General features: G+C 37.7%; 1 protein-coding gene across 1 annotated transcript; it reads right to left on the bottom strand.

Moving 5' to 3' along the window:
* Positions 1–541: 541 nt before the first annotated feature.
* Positions 542–3,763, bottom strand: LOC111694665. Its single transcript, XM_023463604.1, has one exon. The coding sequence runs from the start codon at positions 3,761–3,763 to the stop codon at positions 542–544; it is 3,222 nt and encodes a 1,073-aa protein (XP_023319372.1).
* Between the last annotated feature and the right edge of the window lie 23,987 nt (positions 3,764–27,750).

The following is a 27,750-nucleotide window of genomic DNA, read 5'->3' as shown; positions in this document are numbered from 1 at the left end:
CGCCTCTTGAAGCACAATCAGCAGGGTTGAGAGAGCCTGGTACATGACGCCACTGGGCCGATGGAACAAGTTCTTGAATGTGCGCAACTCTGTTTCTTACAAAGTCCTTCCATCGCGAAGCGTGAGACTTAATCCATGCGAGTGTAACTTGAGAGTCTGTCCAAAGGTGCGTTGAATGAACATGAAAGTGGAACGTATCCAAGATATGCTGAGTAAGCTTTGCAAGCAAGTGAGCCGCCGACAATTCGAGCTTCGGAATTGAGAGATTTTTGAGCGGTGCCACCTTTGTCTTGGAGCATAAAAAGTGAGATGAGTAGCCTGTCACCTGTGAGTGCACTCTTATGTATAAAACAGCGGACATGGCAAACTGAGAAGCGTCAGAGAAACCATGTAACTGTATTGTCGCATCACTTGAAGTATTCAGCCACCGAGGCAGTGACAGCGTATTCAAGCGACGAAAATCTTGTTTCATGAGTATCCATCTTGCTCGAATGGATTCTGGCACTGGTTCATCCCATGTGAGTTTGTGAAGCCACAGTTCTTATAGGAGGACTTTTGCTTTGATGGTGACAGGTGAGATGATGCCTAGGGGATCGAATATTTGAGCAACCTCTGAAAGAATAGAGCGTTTCGAAATGTTTCTTTGAGGCGGCGGCACCATGACTTTGAACTTGAGCGAATCTTCATGAGTGTCCCAGTAAAGTCCAAGGATCTTGGCTTTACAGTCGTCCAAGGATATGGTGGTTGATCTGTTGCTGTCAGGCAGATCAGCACGAAAAGATTCGCTGTTTGAGCTCCACTTTGCCAACGGGAATCCGCCTGCCAAGCACAGATTCGTTAATTCTTGTGCTACGTGTTTGAGCTGCTCGTCACTGTCTGCTCCACCAAAAATATCATCTACATATCGTCCTTTGGTGAGAGAGTCAATTGCTGAAGGAAATCTGTGACCTTCGTCCTTGACAAGCTGCAGCAATGAGCGAACTGCTAGGTATGGAGCTGCCCTGGTCCCATACGTGACTGTTTTGAGCTGCCAATGAGTTTCATTTGAGTTCTCGTCGATCCAAACTATGCGCTGGAGATCGACATCTCTTTCATCAACGAGAATTTGCCTGTACATTTTTGTGATGTCGGTGGCGAACAGTAGTCGAATCGAGCGAATCCAAATGAGCACATCGACGATGTTGAGCAAGAGATTCGGACCCGCATACATGATGTCATTGAGAGAATGTCCTGATGAAGTAGCAGCAGATCCATTGAATACGACACGCAATTTGGTCGTGACATTGTCTAATTTCAGCACACCATGATGTGGCAGATAATAGGCAGGTGCAGTCGAAGGCTTCGATGACACTTGCGTCATATGGCCTAGTTGCGCATATTCCTGCATAAAAGCTTTGTAAAGCTCCTTATACTCTGGATCTCTGTCTTGCTTTGCGAGTATGCTTCTCAAGCAGGCACGAGCTCGAGTGAATGAATCGCCTAGTACTGATGCAGGTTGCTTCAATGGTGGTGCTTCAAATGAATGAGTGGTGGCAAAGTGATCTTCACAGAGAGCTTCTTCGTGGGTGAGTGATGCATTTGCTGAGACTGGAACTTCTTCTTGGGTCCAGAACTTAGTGAGCAGATCGTCGAGATTTGAATCATCTTGAGAGGTCGAAGCTTGCAAGCTTCGATATACTCGAATTGGCACACCACCAATGGGGCCAACTGCCAACCAGCCAAAAATTGAGAGTTGTGCCATAGGCTCGTCTGAGCTTCCATAGATAATGTTTGGCTTGATGATTGATGGGTAGACATCCGCTCCGATTAATACATCGACATGACGTGGCTGTCCGAACGAGGGATCGGCTAAGTTCAAGCCATTGAAATGTGACCATTGGCTTTCGTCACAAGGCGTTGATGGAACAGCTGAGCTTATTTTGTTGAGGATGTCTGCTGAGAACTGCACAGTCAAGTCTCGATGCATCGACTTGAGTGCAATTGTCACTTTGCCTCGAGTATGAGCTGAGTGACAGCCTCCTATTCCCGAGACAGGCACTGACGAGTGTACTCGTTTCAAGGCAAGCATATCAACAACATGAGATGTCACGAATGAGACTTCTGAGCCAGGGTCTATGAGAATTCTCACTAAATGAGTACCATGAGCGTGGACGATGTGAGCCATAGCTGTAGCGAGCAATGAACCGCCGTTGCTGTGTACTGATCCGTGATGGCTAAGCTTGGCGTTATTGGCATCAACTTTGTTGGAATTGTCGGCCTCTTGATGAATCATTGTGTGGTGTGATTGACCACACACCTTGCAGCGTATAGATGATTTACAATTACGCACAGAGTGCCGTCCAAGGCAGTTGTAGCAGAGTCGCTCCTTTACAACGACGTTTCTGCGCTCTTCTAATGACAGATTCTTGAAGCGCAGGCATGCTACGATGAAGTGTCCTGGATCTTCACACAGAGAGCAAGGATACGACGTATCCTGCTTCTTACTTGAGGGAGCCTTTGATGAGTTATTCGTTGGTGATTTAGGTTTGAGCGTGCCTACGTTCGCTTTCACGTGCTTTGATGGCGAAGACCCTGACGAGTTGGCTGACTCTTTGCCATCTACTCGCTCGATTGCTCGAATACGTGAAACTAAAAATTCATACAGTTGATCAAAGGAGCAGTCACCTTCCAGGCCAATAGTGTGAGTTTCCCATGCCTCCTTTGACGGTCGATCGAGCAATCTCACCAGTTGAGAAACAAACATCAAATCCGCCAATTTCTCCTTGTCCGTGAGAGTGAGCAAGGCTTGGCGAGCTTTAGCAAAGATTGAGGTGAGCAAGTTCAATGAGGCTGCATTTTTTGCTTGAGCAGGAGCCGTATTGCTGAGCATATCCAGGTATGATTGGATGATGTATCTCTTGTTTTCGTAGCGCTTTGACAGCATCTCCCAAGCAGCTGTGAGAGAGTCACCTGACAGAGGTAGGCCTTGAATTACCTGCAAAGGCTCTTTGCTCAGTGAGCCTCTGAGATAGTGAAGCTTCTCTACGTTGCTCAAGCGATCGTTGTCCAAAATCATCGTCTTGAACATTTCCTTGTATGAAGGCCAATCAGCATATGAGCCAGAGAAATTAATTAACTTAATTTCTGGCAATTTTGGGCGAGACTTGTCATTGCACGTTGAGGTTGAGCTTGAGTTGGGCTGATGAGAGATAAACTTGCCACTGGCCTTGAGTTTTTCCTTGAGCACTGCCAATTGTAGAGAAGCTCGATGGAACCACCCTTCTGCTGTGTATAGTGGGCGTTGGCTGAAGTAGGCATGGTCATGCAGAGTAGCAGGGCAGCCTGCTTCAAGTCGAGTGTGCTCCTCCTTAAACTCCTTGAAGAGTTGCTGCAGGTGCGTTGACCAGTACTCGTACATGGCCACGCCTGGATCTTCCTGGTTGGCAATTGAGGCGAGCATGTCCTTGATGCTCTCAATGCGGTCTTCTTGAGACTGGAGACGACACATGTACTCTGCAAGGGTGGCCTTTGAGGTTGTTCGAGGAGAACGTTTCTTGGGTTCATTATTCTTGTTGTTCTCAGATGTTTTTGAAGATGTTGAGCCAGTGGGTGAGGGTGGAGGCAATTGCTGCTGTTGAGTGCTCCCATCAGGAGCCACGACGTTGACCAGGGGCACCTCGTCCTTGCTCTTTGTATCCCCAGGCTTGGTGTCTCCAGTCTTGGTGTCTTGAAACTCGTCTCGCTCAGGAGAAGAGCCTCTTGAACTCTCAGAATGAGTGGACATGATGAGTTGGCGATGAGGTTATCTGTTGAGTGTGAAACTAATGAGTGTTGAACTATTGTGCAGTGCCCTTGAATGACCTTTCTCATGCACCACATCCAGCTCGAAGGACCAAATGTTTGAGAATTATTTAAACAAATACTGAAAAAGGGATGGGTGCATGATCAGGTCCAAACAAAAGTAAACACTGCATTGATGACATAAAATTTCTTTTCACTATTTTCTTTATTTTCACTCAACACTATTAATTAAACAAAAAAACTGAGTCTATATTTCAAAAGTTAATGACAATAGCAATAAAGTTGTGTACACTGATAATAATTTTAATACACAATGAGTCTTCAGTTATGTGAGTAGTAACATGAGCAGTCGACTTGAAGCGAGATTACATTAATTCACACTTCCTTTCTGTGAGCTGTTGCACTTGAGACGTGCAGCACTTCTCTTGAGCTCACAGCGAGCTGAACTTGACTTATGAGCGACCGGAGCACAACGAAGAGGTTAAACTAATCCTCTCGTTGCATGTGCGAGCAGCCGGATGAGTTGACCAAGATCACGTGAGATTGCACATGGCAACGTGTAACCTCACTTTCTCCTGTCGTGTAGTCGTGCGACTGAGAAGCTCCTAAATAATCCCGAGAGTTGCGTAGATGATAAAAAGATCCCACCAGGCCTGTAGTAGACATTATTGGTCTTCATTTGCGGCCTGGATGGTGTCTTTACCTGGTCGCAATCGATGAGTTGACTCCGATTCGCAGACGAGATGATGAGTTGAGCCTTGATGAGTGTGCCGATGAGAGAAGCTTGACGAGTCCTGGTCGAACTGCTTGGCGCTTGTCGAACGAATTGGAGCTTGTCAAATTGGTGAGGAGTCTTAGAAGATGATGATGATGCTCGAAGTAGCTTGATGAAGTCGGGATTTTTCACGCTTGAAATAATCGTCGCACGAGACACACACGAGATGTGGATTCGCCGAGTGCAGAGACGAGAAGACCGGGTACGCGAGCAATGCGCAGTAAGCAGAGATGCCGTCGGCACGTGCCGCGGCGCGACGCCATCTCTCGCTTCACAGTGAGAGTTACGCGAACGTCTGCACACACGTGAACGTGTGTGAGTACAGGCGTGCGTGTGTTCTGCCTTGTTCGAATATTTCTCGAACAGTGATTTTTCATGAATTTCAAAAAAACCCTAAAATGGCCAACTTCGGGCCCCTGAAAAAGAGTGATAGATGGTCCCAAAAATTCTAATAAAATTTGGGGACATTTCTGACATCGGGAACAGCAAGTTTTTCATATTTGCAGAAAAAAAAATTTTTTGGCCATTCGATTTCACAGAGAATCGGCCATATATACACATACATATTCATTGAAGGGTAAAGGCGATAGATACAATAATCAAAGAAAATAAACCGAAAAGAAACAGACTATAAAATTCTCTTGATTAAGGCACACGCTATGAAGTAAACAATAACATTTATGATTATGTTTATAATGAAGATTTTTATAATCCTCGTGAATGCAGTTAATAAAATTTTTTTTTTTTTATTGAGCATGCATGTATATAACCAATTGTCAATTAATTACTGCACTTAAAAATGTAGCTAAAAGTTATTTTGCTAATAGTATTTCGATATGCATTTAAAAGATAATAGAATTTATTTTGAGTTTTATTAAACAAATAAGAATTTGAGATTATTGTACCGATTTATACGCGAATATCCTATTTAATAGCCTAAGCGCCTGTGAATATCGCGCACGAATAAAAAAACTCGAAGAATTTTTTTGGGACACACGCATGCACACCAACACCGTATATTCGTACTTCGGCATACGCTATTACGTACGCCAAAAGTACGAAAAAACACAGCTCCGTTGTAAGTATCGGTCAGATAATATGCGTATATTCCAGTATCACTCATTAAATCAATTATATAAATTTATAAATACCTTGATCGGTATTATCGCCCAAATTATAAGTGAAACTTAAATCCTGGGTTTTTGTCCCGTATTCACAATACTTTGATTGCTATTATCGCCTAAGCTATTCGTGAAACTTAAATCATGGTATTTCGGTACCGTACTCGACTGCCAGGAACTCCATTCTTCACTTATGTTGTGAAAATCAACGCGTTGAGCTGATGCAGATGGTAGAGGAGTAACATAACTTTCTTGAAAGTAATTTGAAGCTGCAATAAATAAGTTGAATCATCATTTTTTAAATTTATATTTAAATATATTAATAATTGTTCAACCACAAAATTTATAAGATATATGATTTTTAATATAAATTTACCTTGATTTTCGGTTGTAAGATTGTTCATTGGCAAGATAGGTTGAGGTTTATAAAAGTTTTCTTGCACAGTAGACTGATAATCATTTCCCGAGTAAGAATTACTATTACTGCCTAGGGGTTCATGGAATTCCGACGAATCGACATCGAGAAATCGAAGCCAATTGAAAGCTACAAAAAGTAGATTTTTATTCGGTAAATTAGTTGAATATTTATAAGAAAAAAAAAATTGTTCGAGAAATTTCAGGAGTATAATCATACTTACTACTCATATTTGACTGATAATGTAAGTACTTCTGAGCGATCCTTTCGTGTCGACTGATGAGAACAAAGTGACTTTACCACGCAAAAAAAAGTTTGGGACCGCAAGTAATATCGTTTGTTTTGGTGCCTAGACGACACTTTTGTACCCTTCATTATGGTGTTGATGAGTCCGCCGATGCGGCGATCATAGCGCACACGACTGTAAACAACTCCCATTGTTTTGATTTTTTCACGTGCACGCTAGACTACACTATTCGCACTACACAATACAGTAAGTTGCGATTCCGAAAACTATCTTAAAATATAACACAGTCTGTAAAATAACTAGCTGTATTGATGTAGCTGTATTTTTGTATAGGTTGATTTTTATCTCGATTTTTCTCGCATACACAGGAGTATATATTTTCTGTCGCTAGTGAATGTATAAAAATTTATTATTCCATCTGAATCTTAATGTGTTATATAATTATTATGCGAGGCGCTTGGATACTATCCGTATTTTATTTAAACTTTAATTATTTAGATATTATTATGTTTAGATATTAACATTTTTGGATGCTTTATTTTTTATAATTGTCTTCATAATATAAATATATTTATATATGAATTTGTACAATATAAAGGGGAGTTTTACAAGTCATTCACATAATTTTATCAACTAAAAAATAAAATAATTTTTCTTGTACATAATGAATCATACATGAAATATGCTACTTTTTGTTGCAACATTTGAAACGTGCTACTTTTTGTTGCAATTTTTGAAATATGCTAGTCTTTAGTACAAATCATGAAATGTGCTAGTTTTTGTTGGGAACAATTGAAATGTGCTAGTTTTCGTTGACCAAAATTAAAACGTGCTAGTTTTCGTTATATTAGCTTTTTTTCCAAACGTGTTAGACTTCGTTACAAATTTGAAATGTGTTACTCTTCGTAAAGAACGTCGATGGGCTCTTTCCACTCGGCAGGCTTTCGTCTGCTCCCAAGGCAGCACGGGCAAGACCCGTCTACGCACACCACGTCGGTTGCGGCTCTCTCTCTCTGCAAATTCGGCGTTCATAGAAACCCGGCACCTATGCACATTACCACTAGGCTCGCTCATCTCAAATCTCTCTGGCGCGGAAGGAAATTTAGGATAATATATAAGGAAGGAGTACCGCCGGACACTATGTTGGACGACTACTTCCTTACAGCCGAAATACGTTCATTATTGTTTTTCATGTGGGCGTACACATGTCTATTCTAAACTAATGGGGAAAATCAAGAGGAGAGGGAATTCGGAGGAACACCGAATTTCTCGGAGAAGGCGTGTAGCCGTGACCGACGCAGCCATGATCAACGTAGCAGTGATCGACGCAGCCGTGACAGTTCGGCGAGCATAAAATAAATGTGATTTTTTTCGGATTTTTATTGAATTCTCTATGATTGATCTTCAAATCAATTTCAAATGAGCTTTATATGTCAGAATTTAGTCAAAATGACCTTTGATTCGAACTCAGCGACCATCAAATGATCAATGTGATATTTTTTATATTGAATTCTCTGAGTTTGACCTTCAAATGGCCTTGAAGGTAAGGTCGTAGAAGTCATCTGACTTCAGATTTTAATTCAGTATCCTCAAAAACCTATAAAGGAAACGTTTCAAATTTTTTAACCTCTTTTTAATGATTTGACCTTTAAATGACCTTTAAATGATTTGAAATCGATCTGATGGTGAAAAACCAACGACGGATTCGGATTCAGCGACCCAAAAAACATAAAGTCCACTGGGTCCGGTCTCTAGAACTGAAGTTTTTTTTTATTTTGTGTGCCTGTGTTATAAATCCAATTGAATCTGATACAGTTAAATGTCATGTTTTCGAGCTTTTGCTTCGCAAATTCGAGAACTCAATGTAGTTTACAAATATGTAAACGAAATTGTTCTACGATGCCTGGTTCAAAATATTATTTTCAAGCCTATTAAATCAAAGATCTTCCTCTAGCAGGAAGCAAAACTAGATCGGTAAGATACTTGCTTGATAGGTAGGTACGATACAAACCTCAAGAAATTTTTCGCATTTGAAAAATCACGAAATTTTTAACAGGGAAAATTAATATTTTTAATTTTATACGGATTATACTAATTATAAGAAGGAAGTTTAAATATTATCTTTCATAAAAATAATAAAAAATTATTAGTGTATTAAGTAGTTATAAAACTTATATTAATTTTCTCAGCTAAAAAGTTCGTGATCTTTCAAATGCAATCGATCGCTTAACGTTTGTATCGCGTTGCAATTATTCAGAAAATTGTTTAATCAGCATAACCAACTTCATTACAACAAAAAACCGAGTAACAGTTTGGTACAAAGTTAAAACTTTGAAACTGCTGAAAAGTTAAAACTTTGTGATGGCAAATTAAAAAAGAAGTAAGTAATAATATATACATTAGGGTGTACCCCTTTTTTAAATATTTCGAATAAAAAGAATAAAATAAAATATATCTCAGGAGCTGAGTGAAAAACTGTAAGATGGTATATTTTTGCAGGTTTGTGCACAACATGGGTGCTGAAATCAAAAATTTTCAGCTCAGAGTAGCATGAGACAAATAAATACTAATTTGGAAATGAAAAGCTTTGCGATTTTTTTTCTCCCATAGAAAGGGTTTGGCGAAAAATTTTCCTCTGAGCAAAAAGTGCTTAATTTTGATCAAAGAATAGGTGTGAATTTCTCTTTTAATCTTGTCTGAGACATTATTTGGCAAACCAACTACGATTAGATCAATAAGTGTCTCAGTGTCGATTGTCTTTCTTATTTGCAGTAATAATTTTTCTTTTTTCAAGGCATAATCCAACAGAGCGCCGGTTTTGTATTTAAATGCAAATTCATATCTTACTGGGGACCACCCGATATTGCCGAAAGTCTCTGCGAAATTTACCGTCCATAGTCTCCATTCCGATGTTACCGAATACTTCAGTATCATACAACTATACCAATCTGCACTTGCTTTCTCTAGAAAGTACTTTAAGGGGGGGGTATAGTTAATTTTTAGTTATTTTTGCTCAATTTTGAAATTAATTTTTTGAAATCTAGTAATGAAAATATAGTAATATCGATTTGTACACTAAAAAGCATCACTTCAAGAGTACTCAGCTAAATTTTTGTTGAAAAATATTGAAAAATGAGCCTGGGGCATCGGTTTGAAGAAAACACGTCGAAAAATGCGGTGTACACGATAACTCCTCGCAGAATCATCAGAAACAAGCCTAATGACATTTTTTTATTAGTTTAGAGGATTCTGAAAGTACTGACGTCGAGTTTTTTTAAATATTTTCATTTTTGAAAATTTGGCGTGATTTTGAAGTTGAAAAAATGGGAAAAAATCGAAAAAGTGCACTTTTTTTTCGGAAAATTGTTGAAAAAAATGAAAATTTTCGCAAAAATGAAAATATCTCGACGTCACTACCTAGTAAAATAGTTAATAAATAACGGTGTAAAATTTCAAAAAGATCGGTCAATAAGTTTTTGAGATATGATGTACACCGTCTTTGAAAATGCTATTGTTCAGGAAACGCGTTTAAAGATTTTGAGGTCCAGTCCTTCTTCCTTATTGCACGTGCGTTAAAATGGCAATATCTTTGTTAATTTTGCTCCGATTGGCTTAAAATTTTAACTGAATACTCTTGAATGTATATAGAATCGAATAAGGCATTAAAAAAAGTATCGAAAATTTTTGCGAAAAATACTATACCCCCCCCTTAAAATCTCAATCTTTTGTCTATCTTCACTTACGACATTTCGCACACATTCCTTTTCAAATTCACTCATCCATTGACTAACATTTGTACTTCTGCCATCAAATTTTTCTACCGTAAATCATTTCCATTTCTGTTTAGATTCTCTATCTCCGAATTTTGTTTTTCCTTCATCGACAATCTTTCCAATAACTGAGTAAATTTTTGAGTATCTGTTTCACTTTTCTCTGTAGTCTCCTTGATTTCCTCCAAATAAGTCTCGCCAAAAATCAAATTCCCGTCTTCATCTACGTAAGTTTCCTCCAATTCATCTGTTAATGTAATCCAGACATTTCTTTCTTGATGTCTTCTTTTCAGAGTATTTTTTACTCTCGAATAAGCTGCCGTTTTCATCAGTTCTGTATGTAAACTTACAGCCTGAGCTTCTTGTGGAAAAGCGTAACGGTTTCCATCAGGCGTCTCTAGTGTGATTACGCTCAGCACGTTTGTTTTCGTGTCTGCTGCGGGTATCATCTTGAATCCAAATCTTAATTTCTCCATATCTCTGCACTGTAGAGCGAAAAATGTTGTTTTATAATAGAGTGAACAAATTCAAGGGTTGAATGATAGAAACAAAAATTGGTTTTCTGTAATAATATAAGTAATTCTTATTATTTTTCCTTTTTACAAACTTAAAACTAATCATGTACAAATACCTGTAATAATATAAGAAACAACATTTAATGTCTCTACCACGGTGTTTCCCTACTGCTCTACTTTCACTAACTGTTTCCTTAATCTATCTTACACCTATTCTATTTACATTATTCCAAACCCCACTCAATACTCGACACAATATTTCCAAAACAATCACACACGAGCATATGAATGTAGGATTTGTTTTACATATATAATGTATAGAGACTGTCCAAAAGATACATACGAGTGTATTTCGCGATCGTACAATATAACACAAAATTAATACAAGTTTCATAATGACTACGAATACTTCGTGACAAAAGAAACGAAATAATGTTTAACGAAATAATGATACTTGGGTTGCTTTGTTTATACATTAATTTATTTATTGATTTATTTATTCATACTTTAAATATACTTAAAATACGTTTATAATTGATAAACTTTAAATTATAAACGTATATTTTATTACCGTAAGGTAATAAATAATTAGAAACGTGTGGTGAGGAAAGGGAGAACAACGAAAATAATTATTATCAGTCTCTTTTTGAGTCCTGAAAAGGACTGATTGTTCTCTTGAGTGTTCTGACTAGAAGTACGGATGCTCGGGATCGTATTCTAGTTCTGGCATGGAGGGTGCTGTTGGCTTTGGCTTAAAGAAGTCTCGTGCCCAACGTGGAAGTGGAAGGTGTAGAATTGGCCTAGATGTCGTTGTAGTCGATGGTGATGATCTGGGGTCGACGGAGCTTGATTCTTCTTCCTTAGGCGTTTCTTCGAGTTTCTCCTCAAACTCCTTCTCGATCTCTTCCTCGATCTTCTTTTCAAGCTCTCGTCTACGAGCCCGAGATCTCCGCTGATATAGCCGCCTTCGTTCCTTCTGCTTCTCGGTCTTGGGCATGAGTCGAAATTATCTCTCTTTAGAAGTGCTTTTGATCGCTACCTTCTGTAGAATGATAATTCGACAGTAACCAATCAGTGAGAGAAGCAGTTGCAATAAACTCTGCTAGTCTCGTTGAAAGGTAGAAATTATTAGCCAATCAGTGATAGAAGCAAGGCAATGATCCTTTGCTAGTCTCGTTGAAAGGCTCTTGTATTTATAAATCAATGAAAAATAACAAGTTAGTTCAACCCGGAACATGCCGGAGCTTTATTCACCCCGACTCTTAACAATTCTCAGCCATAGTTTGTTTATACGACGCGACTTATTGTGTATGCGCCACCTAGCGGAAAGCTATGAACTAACATGTTGTTGGCTTAAATAAACAATTGAACGTAACAATTTATAAAAATCGAGTAAAGCAACTTAGCACTTAAGGAGGTTCGGGAGTCCCAATATAAATGCAGCCAATTTTTTAATAAAAAAGTATTAGTACTTATACTTATATATTATGCTTCTTCAAGTAAAAAGAGAACTTTTGACTGAAGAAATTAATTAAAAAGGCAAAAAAAATTTTTCGTCGTTTTAACACTGATTCTTATGGAAAACCATAATTTTTTGATCTTTGTCGAAACAAAAGCAATGTAGAAAAAACAAATCTTGAAGAAAAAAAAATATAGATGTATAGGAAATTTAATAACGAACAAATTGACCACAAAAAAAATAACATCGGCCGGATAGTTTTGAAAATATAAATCCTCAAAGGTGGAAATCTTAGAGCGGCAGAATTTTTTCGAACCGGTCAGTGAAAAAGACGGCAACGTCGCACTCAAGCAGACGGCTCGAGTCATCTCGTCGTGCATAGTAAACACTCTATCAGATTATTTATCATCTTTATTTTATAGCGAGAACGCACATGTGGAATAATAAAAAAAAAATCAAAATATGTCCCATTTTTTCTTTTATTCAGATATTTCACTCTCACTTTTCTCTCTTCTAAAGTGTTTTTGTTGTAGCATAATATTATGTTTATTAGTTTTATCCTAGAATAAATGTAACATGAATATTAAATTTCGCATGATTTCGCACTCTCTCGAGTTTTTTTCTCGTTGTCGCGGATTGTTCTGATCGAAGACTCGTTGACGTTGAATCTTCTTGCGAGGGTAGCAACTTATTCACCAACTGCCAACGCGTTAAGAATCTGATCTTTTCGACCAAATTAAGAACTTTTCTATCGCGCTTTTTTTCGATTGAAACTATTTTTTTTGGTGTTGGTCGAGACATAATTAAATAAAAATTAATAAAAAAATTTTCAAATTTGACGCGCACAATATGTTAACCTCCAGAAAAAAAAAACCGCGGCTACGAAAACAAAAAACCGCGGATACTGAAGTTGAGTCACAAATAGGGGTACCCCGGATACGAAGAATCGCGGATAATGAATCCGCGGATAACGGAGTTTGCCTGTATATATATTTTTTAGTGCCATATTTAAACTTTAAACAATATATTATACATGATTTGACGGATTATTTTCATTTTTAGATACGAACAATTCTATGGCAGAGAACACAACTTAAGCCCCGTGGACAAAATTTAAGTTTTGTAAAAATGCCTATTAAAAATGAAAAGAGGTCCAAGGGAGCGCCCAAAAAATCTGCCAAAGAAAATGCCCTTGGATTTGTTATTACTCCCAGATTAAAGGCATTTGTAGAGAAGGCGTAAGTAGAGAGGTAACGTACTCTTTTGAATGCATTCATGAACGAATCTGATGTAGAAAATACTCTTAATAGAGAATTTATAATTAATGTCCCCTGCATAAAATCTTTGTCAATTAATAATTTAGATGACATCTTTATGATTGAAGATAAAATATTGTTTGATATTGCAATTTTAAAAAAGTTTTTTACGACGGTTGCCTTTCAGCGATTTAATGATTTAGTTAAAGAAAAACTCTCTAAAAATATATTCAGCTGCAAAATTTGTGGACAGCAACAAGACGACAAAATGATTCAGTGTGGTAGTTGTTTTGTCAAGTGTCATGAAAAATGTACCAGTTTTCCTAAGAAAAAAAATCTTGAATTGATTTTCTGTCCTAAGTGCTTTAAGGGGATGCTCCTATCTTCATGTCTATAAATGCAAAAACATGAAAATTAAGGATTAATATTAAAATTTTTTGTTTCTGATGTTAAAGATGTTATTAGAAACCAAAAATTTTAATATTAATCCTTAATTTTCATGTTATTGCATTTATAGATATAAACACAGGTGTGTCCCCTTAAATTATACAAATAATTTAATAACACAGGCACACAAAATAAAAAAAATACTCAGTTCGAGAGACCGGACCAAGTACACTTATGTTTTTGGGGTTGCTGAATCCGAATTTGTCGTCGGTTTTTTGCCGTCAGATCGATTTAAGGTCATTGGAAGGTCAAATCTTGAAAAATAGGTTTAAATACTCGAAAATAACCCTATATAGATTTTGGAAGATGTAGTATTCAAATCTGAAGTCAGATGACCTCTACGACCTTACCTTCAAGGTCATTTCAAGGACAAACTTAGAAAATTCGATATAAAAATCCGAAAAATATATTTTTTATGTTTTGAGGGTCGCTGAATTCGAACTCAAGGTCATTTTTACTAAATTAGGATATCTACAGGTCATTTGAAGGTCATTGGAAGGTCAAATTATGAAAAATATGCTAAAAAATTGAAACTTCTAGATGGGTTTTCGAGGATGCTGAATTCAAATCTAATGTGACGTCCAGCACCGCCACTGATATTATATGTTTTTTTTTCGCCTACAATCATGATCGATCGATAATCGCTCCATTACCTACATTAGAAAAATATCAATCCTAGATCATAGCGTTTCTAAGTTACCGACCCGATTAACGAATCTCATTCTAACAAATGATTAATTATTTTTATATAATTTCTAAATATTGTAACTCACTATGTTTAATTACTATGTTCAATGAATTTAATTTTTATTATGACTCAATGATGACAATTAAATAGAAAATAACTCCATAGAAGTATAACTGCACGTGGCTGTATTAACGACTCAAAATGATAATTTACAAACACAATATTACATTAAGCTTTAGGCCGAGTGCAAGAATATCACTATACCACAGATATCAAACTCAAGTAATCTATCATATTAATTGAATAATAATGAAAATAAGGGTGTAGTGCATATGCACTACGTATACCCCCAGGTTTCCCTTGCCCCACAGGTCTTCGGGCCTGGGCAAATGCGAGACAGTAGGGAGGGGGTAGTTAAAACTCTTCCTGCGCACGGGCTCCAAGCCTCCTGCAGGCCCTTCTAAGAAGAAGGTGTCTTCAAAAGAGAGAGAGAAAAAAAAAAAAAAAAAAAAAAANAGAGAAAAAAAAAAAAAAAAAAAATCACTAGCACTTCACGAACAAATACTGAGTCATCATAAATATGCACTGTTTGGTATCGTTGCACTTGGCTCAACTCACTGATTTTAAACAATTCACTGTATCACACTTTTATTAACAATTATGTCTTATATTTTATAATAAAGATTTGGCCCGTTGAACTTGGAAAGATCGAGAATCAGAGGACGGTTGGTTTGTTCAGCTCACTCGCGAATTTTACGACCTTAGGTCAAATCACATTCTAGCACGTACTTAGCCCATCTAAGACAATATAGATCCTGAGAGCATAAAAAGCCGATGAACAAGCCAGCCGGCCTCGCATTCTCCTTTAAACCTCTAGTTGTAAAACACAGCCCACGGAGCCGTTATGTAACATAACGAGTAAGTTAAAAATTCACTTTTTCCTTCGTCTTTCCTCTCCGACGTGCAAGCCCATGAACAACTCATGGCAAAGAGCTTAAAACAAGCTCGCCTCCTACTCTTTCAAAACCCTCCAGCTGTATAACACGGCCCACAGAGACGTTATATAACATAACGTATGTGTTTTGAATTCTTTCTTCTACTCTGCGAGCCCCTGAATAACTCACGGCAAAAAGAACTTGAAACAAGTTCGACAGTTTTGCTTTAAAACAAAGCGAAACTAGTGCTAAAATAGCGGATACCCATCAAGCACGTGTGTTTGACAGGTATACAGGTGTCTTCATAACACCGGACAGCCGTGACTCACTGCCTGTTGTGTGTGCGGCGGCTGCTACAACAGCAGACGTATACTCAGTCCTGGGACTTACAATATAAGCCCGCGCCGACACAAAGAGATATACGCCATACACATATACCTACCAGACGCACACAAGTCGCTCTCTCGAACAGTCATACACCCGCGCTACACCGCGGCTACTACAATAACACGCATACACTCCGTCCCGGGGCTTACAATATAAGCCCGCGCCGACGCGAACTCATATACGCCATACGCATATACCTAACAGACATATACAAGACGCGTTCTACCTATCATTCCAATGTACTCATAAGCAACAGTTTCGAATATAACAAAAATGAACTCCTAGACTATTTGAGGTAATGCTCAAGGTCTGAACAATAGATTAAATAACAACAATCAGTTGTAACACTAAAGTCAGATGACCTTTACGATCTTACCTTCAAGGTCATTTCAAGGTCAAGTTAATGAAAAGAGGGCAAAACTTGATGAAATATTGTTAATTTCGTATGCCTTTTTACTTTTTCTTTTGTAACACTCCTTGTTTTCTTCATACGATCGGCATAAAGGTTGCCGTCTGCGTTTAGTTCCTCTATGTTCGCTCTCCCTCTTCAACATACAGCAGTAATCAGCCATCATTACCATAACCCGTCTACCTTGATATCACTGCTCCATATGATTAATGTCTTGATGGAATCGGTCTCCTTGCTCGTCGCTAAAATCACCACAGTTTTTCAGGGACTCATCTGAATGGTTATGCAAGAAATTCAGTTCATAAGGCACATTACATTCCATTTCACCGAAATTGTTTATCATTGTTGATATTGAAACTTTGTAGTCGTCGCTTCTGCGATTACCTAGAAAATTTTCCACAACATTTTTGAAGCTAACTCATGCAGCTTCCTGAATCTCAGTCATATTAGTTGGAAAATTGTCATCGTTCAGCAATTTTCTTATTTCTGGTCCATCGAATATTTCTTCTTTTAATTTGGCATCAGATTTATAGGAAAATTTAGATTCTAAATATTTGTAGCATTCATCGCTCTCACTCAAAGCTTTTACAAATTGTTTCATAATGCCCAATTTGATATGTAAAGGAGGTAGAAAAACTTTTTTAGGGTCTACTAACGGACTGTTCATAACATTATGATGTCCAGGTTCTAGAGAATTTCTCTCAGACCAATTGTAATCAGTATAATGTTCTTTACGGTCTCTGCTGCCCCATTAGCACTTAAAATATGGTAACTTTGAAAACCCAGATTGCTGTCCTGCTAATGGGAGGGGGCCAACATAGAGAAAATAAACGCAAACGGCCACCTTTACGCCGATCATTTGAAGAAAATAAGGTGCGTTACAAAAGAAAAAGGTAAAAAGGCATGCAAAATTAACAATATTTCATCAAGTTTTGCCCTCTTTTCATTAACTTAAACTTGAATAGACCTTGATCTTGACTTTTTACAGGTTACTTTATTTTATCGTTTTCACTAGATTTTATAATAAGCTTCAAATAACTCACAAGGAGAGCTTTTCAGGTGCGGGTCATGGATTTGCTCCAAAATTTTTTTGCGGTGTCCTGGTACCCAATACTGAAGCTCCCTGTACTTAGTTTAATCCAATGGGCCTTAGGGCCCATTTTGTAGGGAATTTTCCATATTATAAAATGATAGTGCGTACAGTCTCGCGACGTATACGCATAGACAGCACAAACGTATTATGCGTATTATCGATACGCATAAGCAAGAGAGAGAAAGATATCTCAACGCAGTCAATCCCGTGAGCTAAGCTGACTGCTGTTGCTTATGTTGTTACGTTGCCTCGTGTGTGTACTTAAACACAGTCATACGTGCGTGCAAGAGCGAGAGAGAAAGAGATACGCGCGTCGAGTCTCGGCAGCGGGCAGCAGCAGAAAGCAGTTCTGTAGCTGGCGCGGCAGCCAATCACAGCGCGTAGCGCAAACCGACGCTGTATAGGCAGTTCTACTACCCAAGTTGCGCTCGCTCGGACGGACGGACGGACGGACGCTCGGTTTTTACGGGTTAACCCCTGATGCCAAACGCGAATATAGATGTTTCACATCAAAAATTTTTGTTATTTTCTGTATCGAAATAGAAGTACTTAAACGAAAAAATGAGACAATCAAAAGTTTTAAAATTGTTCAAAGAATCTGCTTGAATTTTTTCAGAATTTTTGGGACCATCTATCACTTAATTCAAGAGGCCCAAATTTGACGCTTTTTTTGGTAGATTTTAGGACTTCGTAAAGAGAGTGGTAGATGGTCCCAAAAATTCTGAAAAAATTCAAGTAGATTCCTTGAAAAATTTTAAAACTTTTGATCGTCCCATTTTTTCGTTTAAGTACTTCTATCTCGATATAGAAAATAACAAAGATTTTTTTATAATATGGAAGATTCTCTACAAAATGGGTCCTACGGCCCATTGGATCAAACTAAGCACAGGGAACTTCAGTATTGGGTACCAGGAGACCGCAAAAAAATTTTGGAGCAAATTGATGACCCGCACCTGAAAAGCTCTCCTTGTCAGTATAGTGAAAATGAACTTTGCTTCAAATTAAGCGACCCTCAAAACGTAAATTTGATATTTTTTGCATTCTTATATTGAATTATCTAAGTTGGACCTTCAAATGACCTTTAAGTGACCTGTAAATATCCTAATTTAGTAAAAATGACCTTGAGTTCGAATTCAGCGACCCTCAAAACATAAAAAATATATATTTTTCAGATTTTTATATCGAATTTTCTAAGTTTGACCTTCAAATGACCTTGAAGGTAAGGTCGTAAGGGTCAGCTGACTTCAGATTAGAATACTACATCTTCCAAAACCTATATAGAGTTATTTTTGAGTACTTAAACCTATTTTTGATGATTTGACCTTTAAATGACCTTCCAATGACCTTAAATCGATCTGATGGCGAAAAGCCGACGACAAATTCGGATTCAGCAACCCCAAAAACATGAAGTGTACTGGGTCCGGTCTCTGGAACTGAGCATTTTTTTTATTTTGTGTGCCTGTGTAATTTCTATTATTTTTATTACTATATAGTTGTAAGGGTCTCCACACCTGATTGCCATAGCTCCCCCACATTTACCATAATTTTTAAAAGGCCCTATTTTTACGTGTATTTTGTTAATTTTTCACGTGATTTGGTACTTTTTTACTACTGTTCCCCATTGCTCCCCATTTTGAAAATTGCTCCCTACTACTTCCCCACCGCTCCCCCACGTGGGGGAGCTATTATATATGGATTTATTATCGTAATTTTTCACGGTATTTTGAGGGTTCCCCTCCTCCAGGCTCCCCTCCTCCAACCTCCCCTGCTCTGATATGTTATTGTTAATAACATTGACAAATTTCTAATAAAAATTGGAATTCGTTTATTACAAATGAAGTAAAAGAATAGGCAAAACTATGGTTTTGAGTTTTACACTACTATAAAGGATATCGTTTCCACATTACCTATGAACAGTATTAGTTCTTGCATATTTTACATTATTGTCACTTCCTATTAATGTACATGATTGCAAATCGAAATGAAATACTTTTTATTTTTTAATAATGAAAAGGGTTTGTCTTTAATAATTTTATAGTTTAAGGTTTTCGGCTCTTAATGTTTTTAGTCTACAGTTACCACAAAAATGGACATTTAACACAAAATTGACAACAAAAAACTTTTTCAAAAGGCTATATTTAGATATTAGTATTGTGATGTTTTTGTCGTATATATGGACTATTCCACAACAGGTGTTGCAGGCCCAAAAAATGAAGTTGAAACTAACCATTTACTCTTTAAGATCACAATGAAAAATGAAAATCCTGAACTCCCTAGGTCCAACCCTCATTGATCTACAGCGGCTCAAAGTTGGAATTTCATATTTTCAGGATATTCTGCTTGTTACTCTGCTTTTCTAGAGTGCATATGAAAAAATTTCTAAACCTTGTTTTTCCATATAAAATTTGATGTAGAGAACTACTAAAGAACTACTAAGAAAACTAGAGAACACTGAAATTCAAATCAGTACCCAAATAAGACATTCTTAATCTCAAAACCCCTTAAAATTGAAAAAATAGTGTAAAAAACCATGAGAGTCAAAAACAAACATGTTCGTATACCTCATATTGGTCAATATTATAATATGTTCATCGTTACACCAAAATACAAGTTCTGATAAAGTTTAGTATCTGAGTCACCATTATAGACAATTTGGTAGCCAAAAAACATTGTTTTTTCCTTATTTTTCATGATTTTTGGCACTTTGCAAGCTACTTAATGATCTGTAATGGTGACTCAGTCACCAAACTTTATCAGAAGTTGTATTTTGCTGTATCGATGAACATATTACAAATTAGGCCAATTAGAGGTATACGAGCATGTTTATCTTTTTACTTTCATAGTTTTTTACACTTTTTTTTCAATTATAAGAGGTTTTGAGATTAGGAATGTTTTATTTGAGTACAGATTAGAATTCTACATGAAATTTTATATGAAAAAACATGGTTTGGAAATTTTTTCATATGCACTCTAGAAAGCACAGTAACAATCAAAATATCCCCAAAACATGAAAGTCCAACTTTGAGCCCGTGTAGATAAATGAGGGTTGGACCTAGGGAGCTCAGGATTTTCATTTTTCATTGTGATCTTGAAGAGTAAAAGGTTAGTTTCAACTTCATTTTTTGGGCCTGCAACACCTGTTGTGGAATAGCCCATTTATATATTGTTTCCACACCACTTCTTCCATTCCTTCCCTTTTTAAATTATATGACACTTACAACGTAAATTATACTGATGAGTTCTGATTTTCACATTTCCATATAGCGTGTTGTCATGGGAATTACAGGATAGTAAAAAAAAAATTTAGAAAATAATATAGATCCATCTTTAATTATAAACGAAACGAATCTTTTGATACTCCTCTTCACATAGCATCAAAAGTCCGAAAAAAGCGTATAATTACTCATCTACTAGAAAATGGAGCTGACATACACTTGTACACTCGGCAACAAAATTACCGCAACAAAAAAATTCATCGAAATTTTTTTTAAATTTCAAATGCTTCTATCTTGGGCTAGGTTTATCGTATAGACACGCTTTTTTTTTTAATTTCTTGAAAATTTTGTCCTCTTTAAATCCATATAAATTAAGATAAGATTCTAGTTAATGTAGACTTATTACCAGTAGTACCAGTTACCAGTAGTATTTGAGCGTGACACTAAAAATTACTGAAAAAAAATGACTGTTTGAACGTGTACCAGTACCACAGTAATTTTTCTATCGAAATCTAACATACACCATTGCAAAGTGCTCTTTTTAACGAGTAATTTAAAAAAAAAGGACCTCTCGACGATTTTTTTAACGCCCTGTGGGTCGTTTTGAAGATACTATTTAAGGTACGTAAAATCCCCCGTTTAGCTGAAATCAAGACGCTTTTTTGGGCATTTTGCGTACACAAACCGTAGCTTCAAATCGACCTACAGGGCGTTAAAAAAATCGCAGAGAGGTCCTTTTTTTTAAATTACTCGTTTAAAAGAGCACTTTGCGATGGTGTATGTTAGATTTCGATAAAAAAATTACTGTGGTACTGGTACACGTTCAAACAGTAATTTTTTTCAGTCATTTTTAGTGTCACGCTCAAATACTACTGGTAACTCAACATTAACTCGAATCTTATCTTAATTTATATGGATTTAAAGAGGACAAAATTTTCAAGAAATTAAAAAAAAAAGCGTGTTGATACGATAAATCTAGCCCAAGATAGAAGCATTTGAAAATCGACAAAATTTTGATGAATTTTTTTGTTACGATAATTTTGTTGCCGAGTGTATAATAAAAATGGAATGATACATTTCTTATAATTTATGAATTTTACTACCCTTTTGCTCTTTTGAATGTTTTTTTTTTTTTTTTAAACAACTATTCATCATCAACAGAATTTCAACATACATGCAACCGGCTTTTATCGAAATATAGCATTAAATGTAGTATTACAACATACATAAAAGAACACAACAAAAGTTGTAAATTTATTATTAGGAAAAGGTGTGATCCTATAACAGTGTAATAGTGTAAACAATAAAGATAACAGTGTAAACAATCAAGGATATACTCCGTTGCATCTCATTTGCAAAGGGAACTATTACATATAAGGGGATACTTTAATACTGAAAATGTATTTTATTATTTTTTTGAGGTCATTTTAGAGGCGGTACAATTAGAAAAAAAGCCCTTACTTGAACTTAATTTAAGGTTAAATGAGGGTTTTATTTGCGTCTGTAACGCCCTTAAAATGACCTTGAAAAAAATAACAAAATACATGTTTCAACGTAAAATTTTCCACTCTTTTCAAATCTGCAATAAAAAATGAGGGCATCCATTTGAAAAATCGATTTTTGGGTCGCTGAGGCTTCAAGGTTACGTCTAAGGTCAAATTCAAGGTCACCATTGGATTCCACGTGCAAAAATACGTTGGATGTAGGGTCTTTGATTTTATTTTAACGAATATTTTGCGATATTTCCAGGGGTTTTTATACTTTTGTCGCACCCTGTATAATAATGATACAGAATTTAATCTCAATAATACTCTTAAAGATTACTTGAAAAATAAAAATCCTAAAAATCTTAGCTCTCTAGCTCCATCCCACATGGATTTATAGGGGCTCAAAGTTGGATATTCAAATTTTAAATTTAATTCTATTTTTCTGGGGTGTTTTTGAAAAAATGGTTGAATCATGTTTTTTTTGTGTAAAATTAACCATTCAAAAGGGTAAAAAACATGGAAAATATAAGAAAAACCATGTTTTTTGCTATATGGAATGCCATGGGATTGTTTCTAATGCTCAACCGATTACCAAAATTTACCTAAAATTGTATTTTGGCCTTTTGATGAACATATTACAATTCTGGCCTAATCGCTGGAGACGAGCAACTTTATTTTTGGTCTTTTATGTTATTTTTCCATTTTAAAGGGTTTTTAGGCTATGAATATGATTTTTAAGTACAAATTTGAGTTCCTCATCAAATTTTTCACATAAAAACATGATTGAATAATTTTTTCAAAATCACCCCAGAAAAGTAGAATTAAATTTAAAATTTCAATATCCAACTTTGAGCCCCTATAAATCCATGAGGGATGGAGCTAGAGGGCTAAGATTTTTCGGATTTTCATTTTCCAATGTAATCTTTAAGAGTACTTACTTAGTTGAAATTAGATTTTTTGAGCTATCAACTCTTTTATGATATGACCCATATACATAAGACAAAACTATCACATTACCAACATCTAAATACGGCCTTTTAAAAATATTTTTTTTGGTAGATTTTGGGTTAAATGTCCATTTTTGTGGTAAATAGGGACTAAAAAAATTAAGAGCAGAAATCCTTAAACTATAAAATTATTAAAGACAAACCCTTTTCCTCATTAAAAAATAAAATGTATATCACCCTAACGGGGGGGTTGGCGAGCGGAGCGAGCAGGGGGGCGCAGCCCCGCTAGACATAATATATTACTTCACATTATTTGCTTATGTTTCAATATTAGAAATATACTTAGTTTTTTTTGTAAAACTTAATTGAGTTCTAAATTTCAAGTTTGGAAAATATTTGAAGTGTAATGTTCTAAAAATGTAAATCACCTAAATAAACAATCTATTCACCAGACAGTTTATCAATATATTTTAATTGATACAATTCTATTACAAGTTTAAAGCTATGCGTATTGCATTTAGGAAGCAATAAAATTCATTTTCTATTGTTTATCATTTAATCTAAAATTCCACGTAAATTATTTTGATACATGCGCGCACGATTTCTAAATGAAGAATTTAAATGTCTGGACTCGCTTACTTTTCCGTCGTTCTTTTGCGCTCGTCCTCTCTCCTCTCTCTCTCTCTCTCGTTTGTTCTCACACCAGAACAGGAGTGAGCGGTGAAAAAAAGACTCACCTGCGTTATCCGATCCTCGGAACCGATCCTGCATATACCTACCCACTATCCCGCTTACAACAAGTCGACTAATATATTCGTATTTGCATGTAACTGCATTCGCCCTTTTATATATTAAAGCTCGCGATTATTCAATTCACCCGCAGTTAAGCTGAAGTGATGATGTTTACGCGCTACCACCCGATACGTAACATATGCTTCTTCGAGTCTTTTTCCGTGGGCACTACTCTTCTTCTTCTTTTTCTTCGATGTGTAGTGCGCGCGACTACGTACGTATTAATATGTATTTTTGCCGTTTAAGTTGTATAATTCCCATTGTGCATTTCCTGCTTCTTCGCGTCAATAAGTATGCTATAGCTGTGCTGTGCACAAGCGCTATATGCATATATGTGATGAATAGAGCTCGGATTATATGCATTCGCATGTTTTCATATGCATTTGCATATTTTAGACTTTTTTTTCAATTCTGCATATTTTGCAATATTTCTGCATATTTCCAACTTTTTTTTAGAAAATAAAATCAGAATATGTTGAATATTTATTTAAAATAAATAAATTATTCAAAATCAATATTCAAAATAAAATTACATTAGCCCCACTTTGTTTATTTATCATAGTCTATGAATCATAGTATACGACGATCTTAGCTAGCTCAATGATGGAAAATATTATACTTATAAGTAGAGTATTTACGATCTATTCGATCTATATGCCAAGTAACTACGTTAAGTTAACATCATGCCAGTTGTTAGAATTTATATTTCATCCTGGATTAAACCATTTCCTGGAATGAATGGAGGCAGTACCAGATTCACTGCCGAAAATCAAAGAGAAGTTGAAAGGGATACTACGCAAAAATCCAAGTTACTTGAAATTATGTGCAATAAATAGTTATTTATCGGCAAAAAAAGATACGCAGTTGCCCCAAGAAATTTCCCGAGATATAGTGCCTAATTTTAAATTTTGCCCAACGACTTCAGTAGATGTAGAGAGATCTTTTTCTGTTTATAAAAATATTTTAAATGATAAAAGACAAAGTTTCACCATGGAAAATTTAGAAAAATATATTGTCATAATATGTATTATAATGTAACTGAAAGTTTTCAATAAAATATATAAATTTACTTTTTTTAAGCAAAATTGTCGTGCATATTTCGTGCATATTTCGTCTAAATTTTCGTGCATATTTGCATGCATATTTTGGATTTTTTTCGTGCATATAATCCGAGCTCTAGTGAGGAAGATATGCACCTACCAGTCATCGGCCAGCTAACTCCTTTGCTCGCCGCAGAATGTTTTAGCTGTAAAAGCTACCGTAGCTGAATTGAATAGGTTATCTTGGCCTCGGTCGCTCGTCTAAACACATACACACTCACGCAATTTTACTATATTATTATGTATAAGGTACGCTACAGACGCTGATGAACAATTTTTTCATTAATTCATCGGCGTGACAATAATTATTGAGTCTGGAACTTGCGTCAAATGTGAGTGTACGACGTACACTGTACGTATCACAGTTAAGCAGTTCAGCTTTGCACTTTTGTAGCTATGAATTCAATACGTTTATAAATATATTATTATTCACGATTTGAAATAATTTTTTACTAAATATTTAAGCAGTAAATTAAATTAATTGATGAATAAATTTATTAGAAGGTATTAACATATTGCATTCATTTTAGAAAACTATATGTTACAATATTTTTTCTTTTTTCTATAATATAATATAGAAGGGCAAACTGAAAAAAACTTCTTTTATTGCAAATCATATTTTAAAATTTGTTCATATTTTCAGAAAAATGCTCCCAAGTTTCATTTGCTGCACCTTTTTTGAAACAGCTGATTTTAAATTAATGTATTTATACAATTGACAGACAATATCTTTGTATCTAAGATAATTTTTTAAGCTTCAATCAAGAATTAATTATTGAAATTAAAATAAATGTACGGATTGAGGGTATGATCTTCACCGTTCGTATACTGGAGCTCCAGGTATGAAGAAATTCAAGGCGGCCGTGTAAGATTAAATTCTTTATTTAACGAACTTAAACTAGGTGTAAAGATTGTGCGAGGCACGAATTAAGGTAAAACTTCTTCGGGCGCTGAAGTTGCCACACGTGTGGTGTAGTCCGGGTAAGACGAGAGAGTGACCGATTGATCGCTCGTCGACGAGATCCAAGCTCGATCGACTTCTCTCACTCTCGGCCGATCGACGCGCGCAGCTCGCGCTGTCAACGATCATCGCTGCTTGGAGAGAGACCCAAGCAGCGCCGTGAGCGACGTCTCTCGTTTTGCTGGGATGAAGGCGCCACAGCTACTCCCCTCCCAGTGGACCTCGCATTTTGCGAGGGTAATGTGAATGAGACGCGTCGTGTCCGGGGTCCTGTTGGAGCTGGCGAAGTTCTCGTAGACGGCCTGGGCTGAGTAGGCGATGCAAGCTGTGCGGTCGGCGTGGGGTCCGCGGGTGGCGAGGGCTCTGATGAAGACATTGGCCCTGCGGATGGCGCAGTTTCGCGCTCTCCAGGCTGGCTCGCCTCGTCCGACGTCTCGTAATAGGCAGGCTTGAGTTGGTCTGTAGAGAACGCTTTCTCCGAACCGTTGACATCGACGATGTACGTGCGGTCGTTGACTCTGCGCACGACACGGTGTGGTCCGCTGTATGGTGGATCAAGCGGCTTTTTTATGGCGTCCAGTCGACGCATGACGTACTCGCAGGTGCTCAAGTCCTTGAAGACAAAAGGCTTGTGTTGCGTGTGTCTGGAGGCCTGCACCGGCCGAATCGAGGCAAACAAGCGACGCAATGCCACGACGAAATCGGCAGCCTTCGGTGGTGTTGCATCTTGCTTGATGACAAGCTCTCCTGGGATGCGTAAGGCCGTTCCGAACACCATTTCCGCTGGTGATGCCTGTAGGTCCTCCTTGAAGGCGGTGCGTAAGCCCAAGAGGACTGTCGGCAAGGCTGAAGTCCACGGCGTCTCCGGTGAGCACTTGAATGCCGCCTTGAGGGTTCGGTGCAGAAGTTCGACCATGGCATTTCCCTGCGGATGGTACGGGCTGGTATGGATATGCTTAGCTCCGATCATCCCTCCCAGCTGCTTCAGAAGCTTGGATTCAAATTGTGCGCCTTGGTCGGTGGTGATGGTCAAGGGCGCACCGAAAAACGCTATCCAGTGCTTGTAGAGCGCTTCTGCAACGGATTGTGCTGAGATATCCGGGAGCGGTATTGCTTCTGGCCAGCGCGTGTATCTGTCGTTGATGGTGAGGCAATTTTGACAGCCCAGCGACAGCGGCATCTTGATGAGGTCGAGATGTATATGCTCGAATCGACTGTCGGGCGTGTTAAAATTGCCGAGCAGGGAGCGATTGTGGCGGTGTACTTTGCTGAGCTGACATGGCATACACTGTTTCGCCCAACGTCCGACGTCCTTGCGCAGAGATGGCCAGAAGTAACTTAGTTCGATTCGTTTTGCTGTGGCTCGGCCGCTTGGATGCGAGAGCCTGTGAACTGAGTCGAAAATGGCACGCTGGAGGGCGATGGGGATGTACGGCCTCAAAACACCGTCACGCTCCACGACGATCAGCTCATTGTCGTCCAAGGTGATCCTGTGGGTCTTGATTTTCTTGTTGTTACGGACGTGAGGGAGCTGTGGATCGTTCTTTTGCTCCGCGCTGAGCTCTTTCGTAGTGACAACAGTTGGCATGGCTATGCTGTCGACGCGAGACAACGCGTCCGTCACTGCGTTGTCCTCGCCTGGAGTATGCTGGATCGTAGTGTCGAACTGTGCTATGAAGTCGAGTTGTCTTGCCTGACGAGGTGAATGTTTGTCCGTGCGCTGCTCAAGTGCGTAAGACAACGGCTTGTGATCAGTGAGGATGCGAAAACTCCGGTCTTCGAGAATGCGTTGGAAGTGTCTTATCGAAGCGTGAATGGCCAAGAGTTCGCGGTCGTACGTAGAGTACCGCTGCTCCGTTGGCGAGAGCTTCCTTGAAAAGAACCCGAGCGGTACCCAAACTCCGCTCTCGCGTTGCTGGTTCAGCGCGGCACCGATGGCCGTGTTCGAGGC

Source organism: Trichogramma pretiosum, unplaced genomic scaffold, assembly GCF_000599845.2.
Source record: "Trichogramma pretiosum strain Unisexual culture from Peru unplaced genomic scaffold, Tpre_2.0 scaffold151, whole genome shotgun sequence".
NCBI classification, from domain to species: domain Eukaryota; kingdom Metazoa; phylum Arthropoda; class Insecta; order Hymenoptera; family Trichogrammatidae; genus Trichogramma; species Trichogramma pretiosum.
The sequence above is the reverse complement of the archived record's forward strand: the minus strand, read 5'-3'. Positions and strand labels throughout refer to the sequence as shown.

Coding starts and splice junctions, on each gene's coding strand:
- LOC111694665 (XM_023463604.1), bottom strand. CDS start 3,763: ATGTCCACTCATTCTGAGAGTTCAAGAGGCTCTTCTCCTGAGCGAGAC.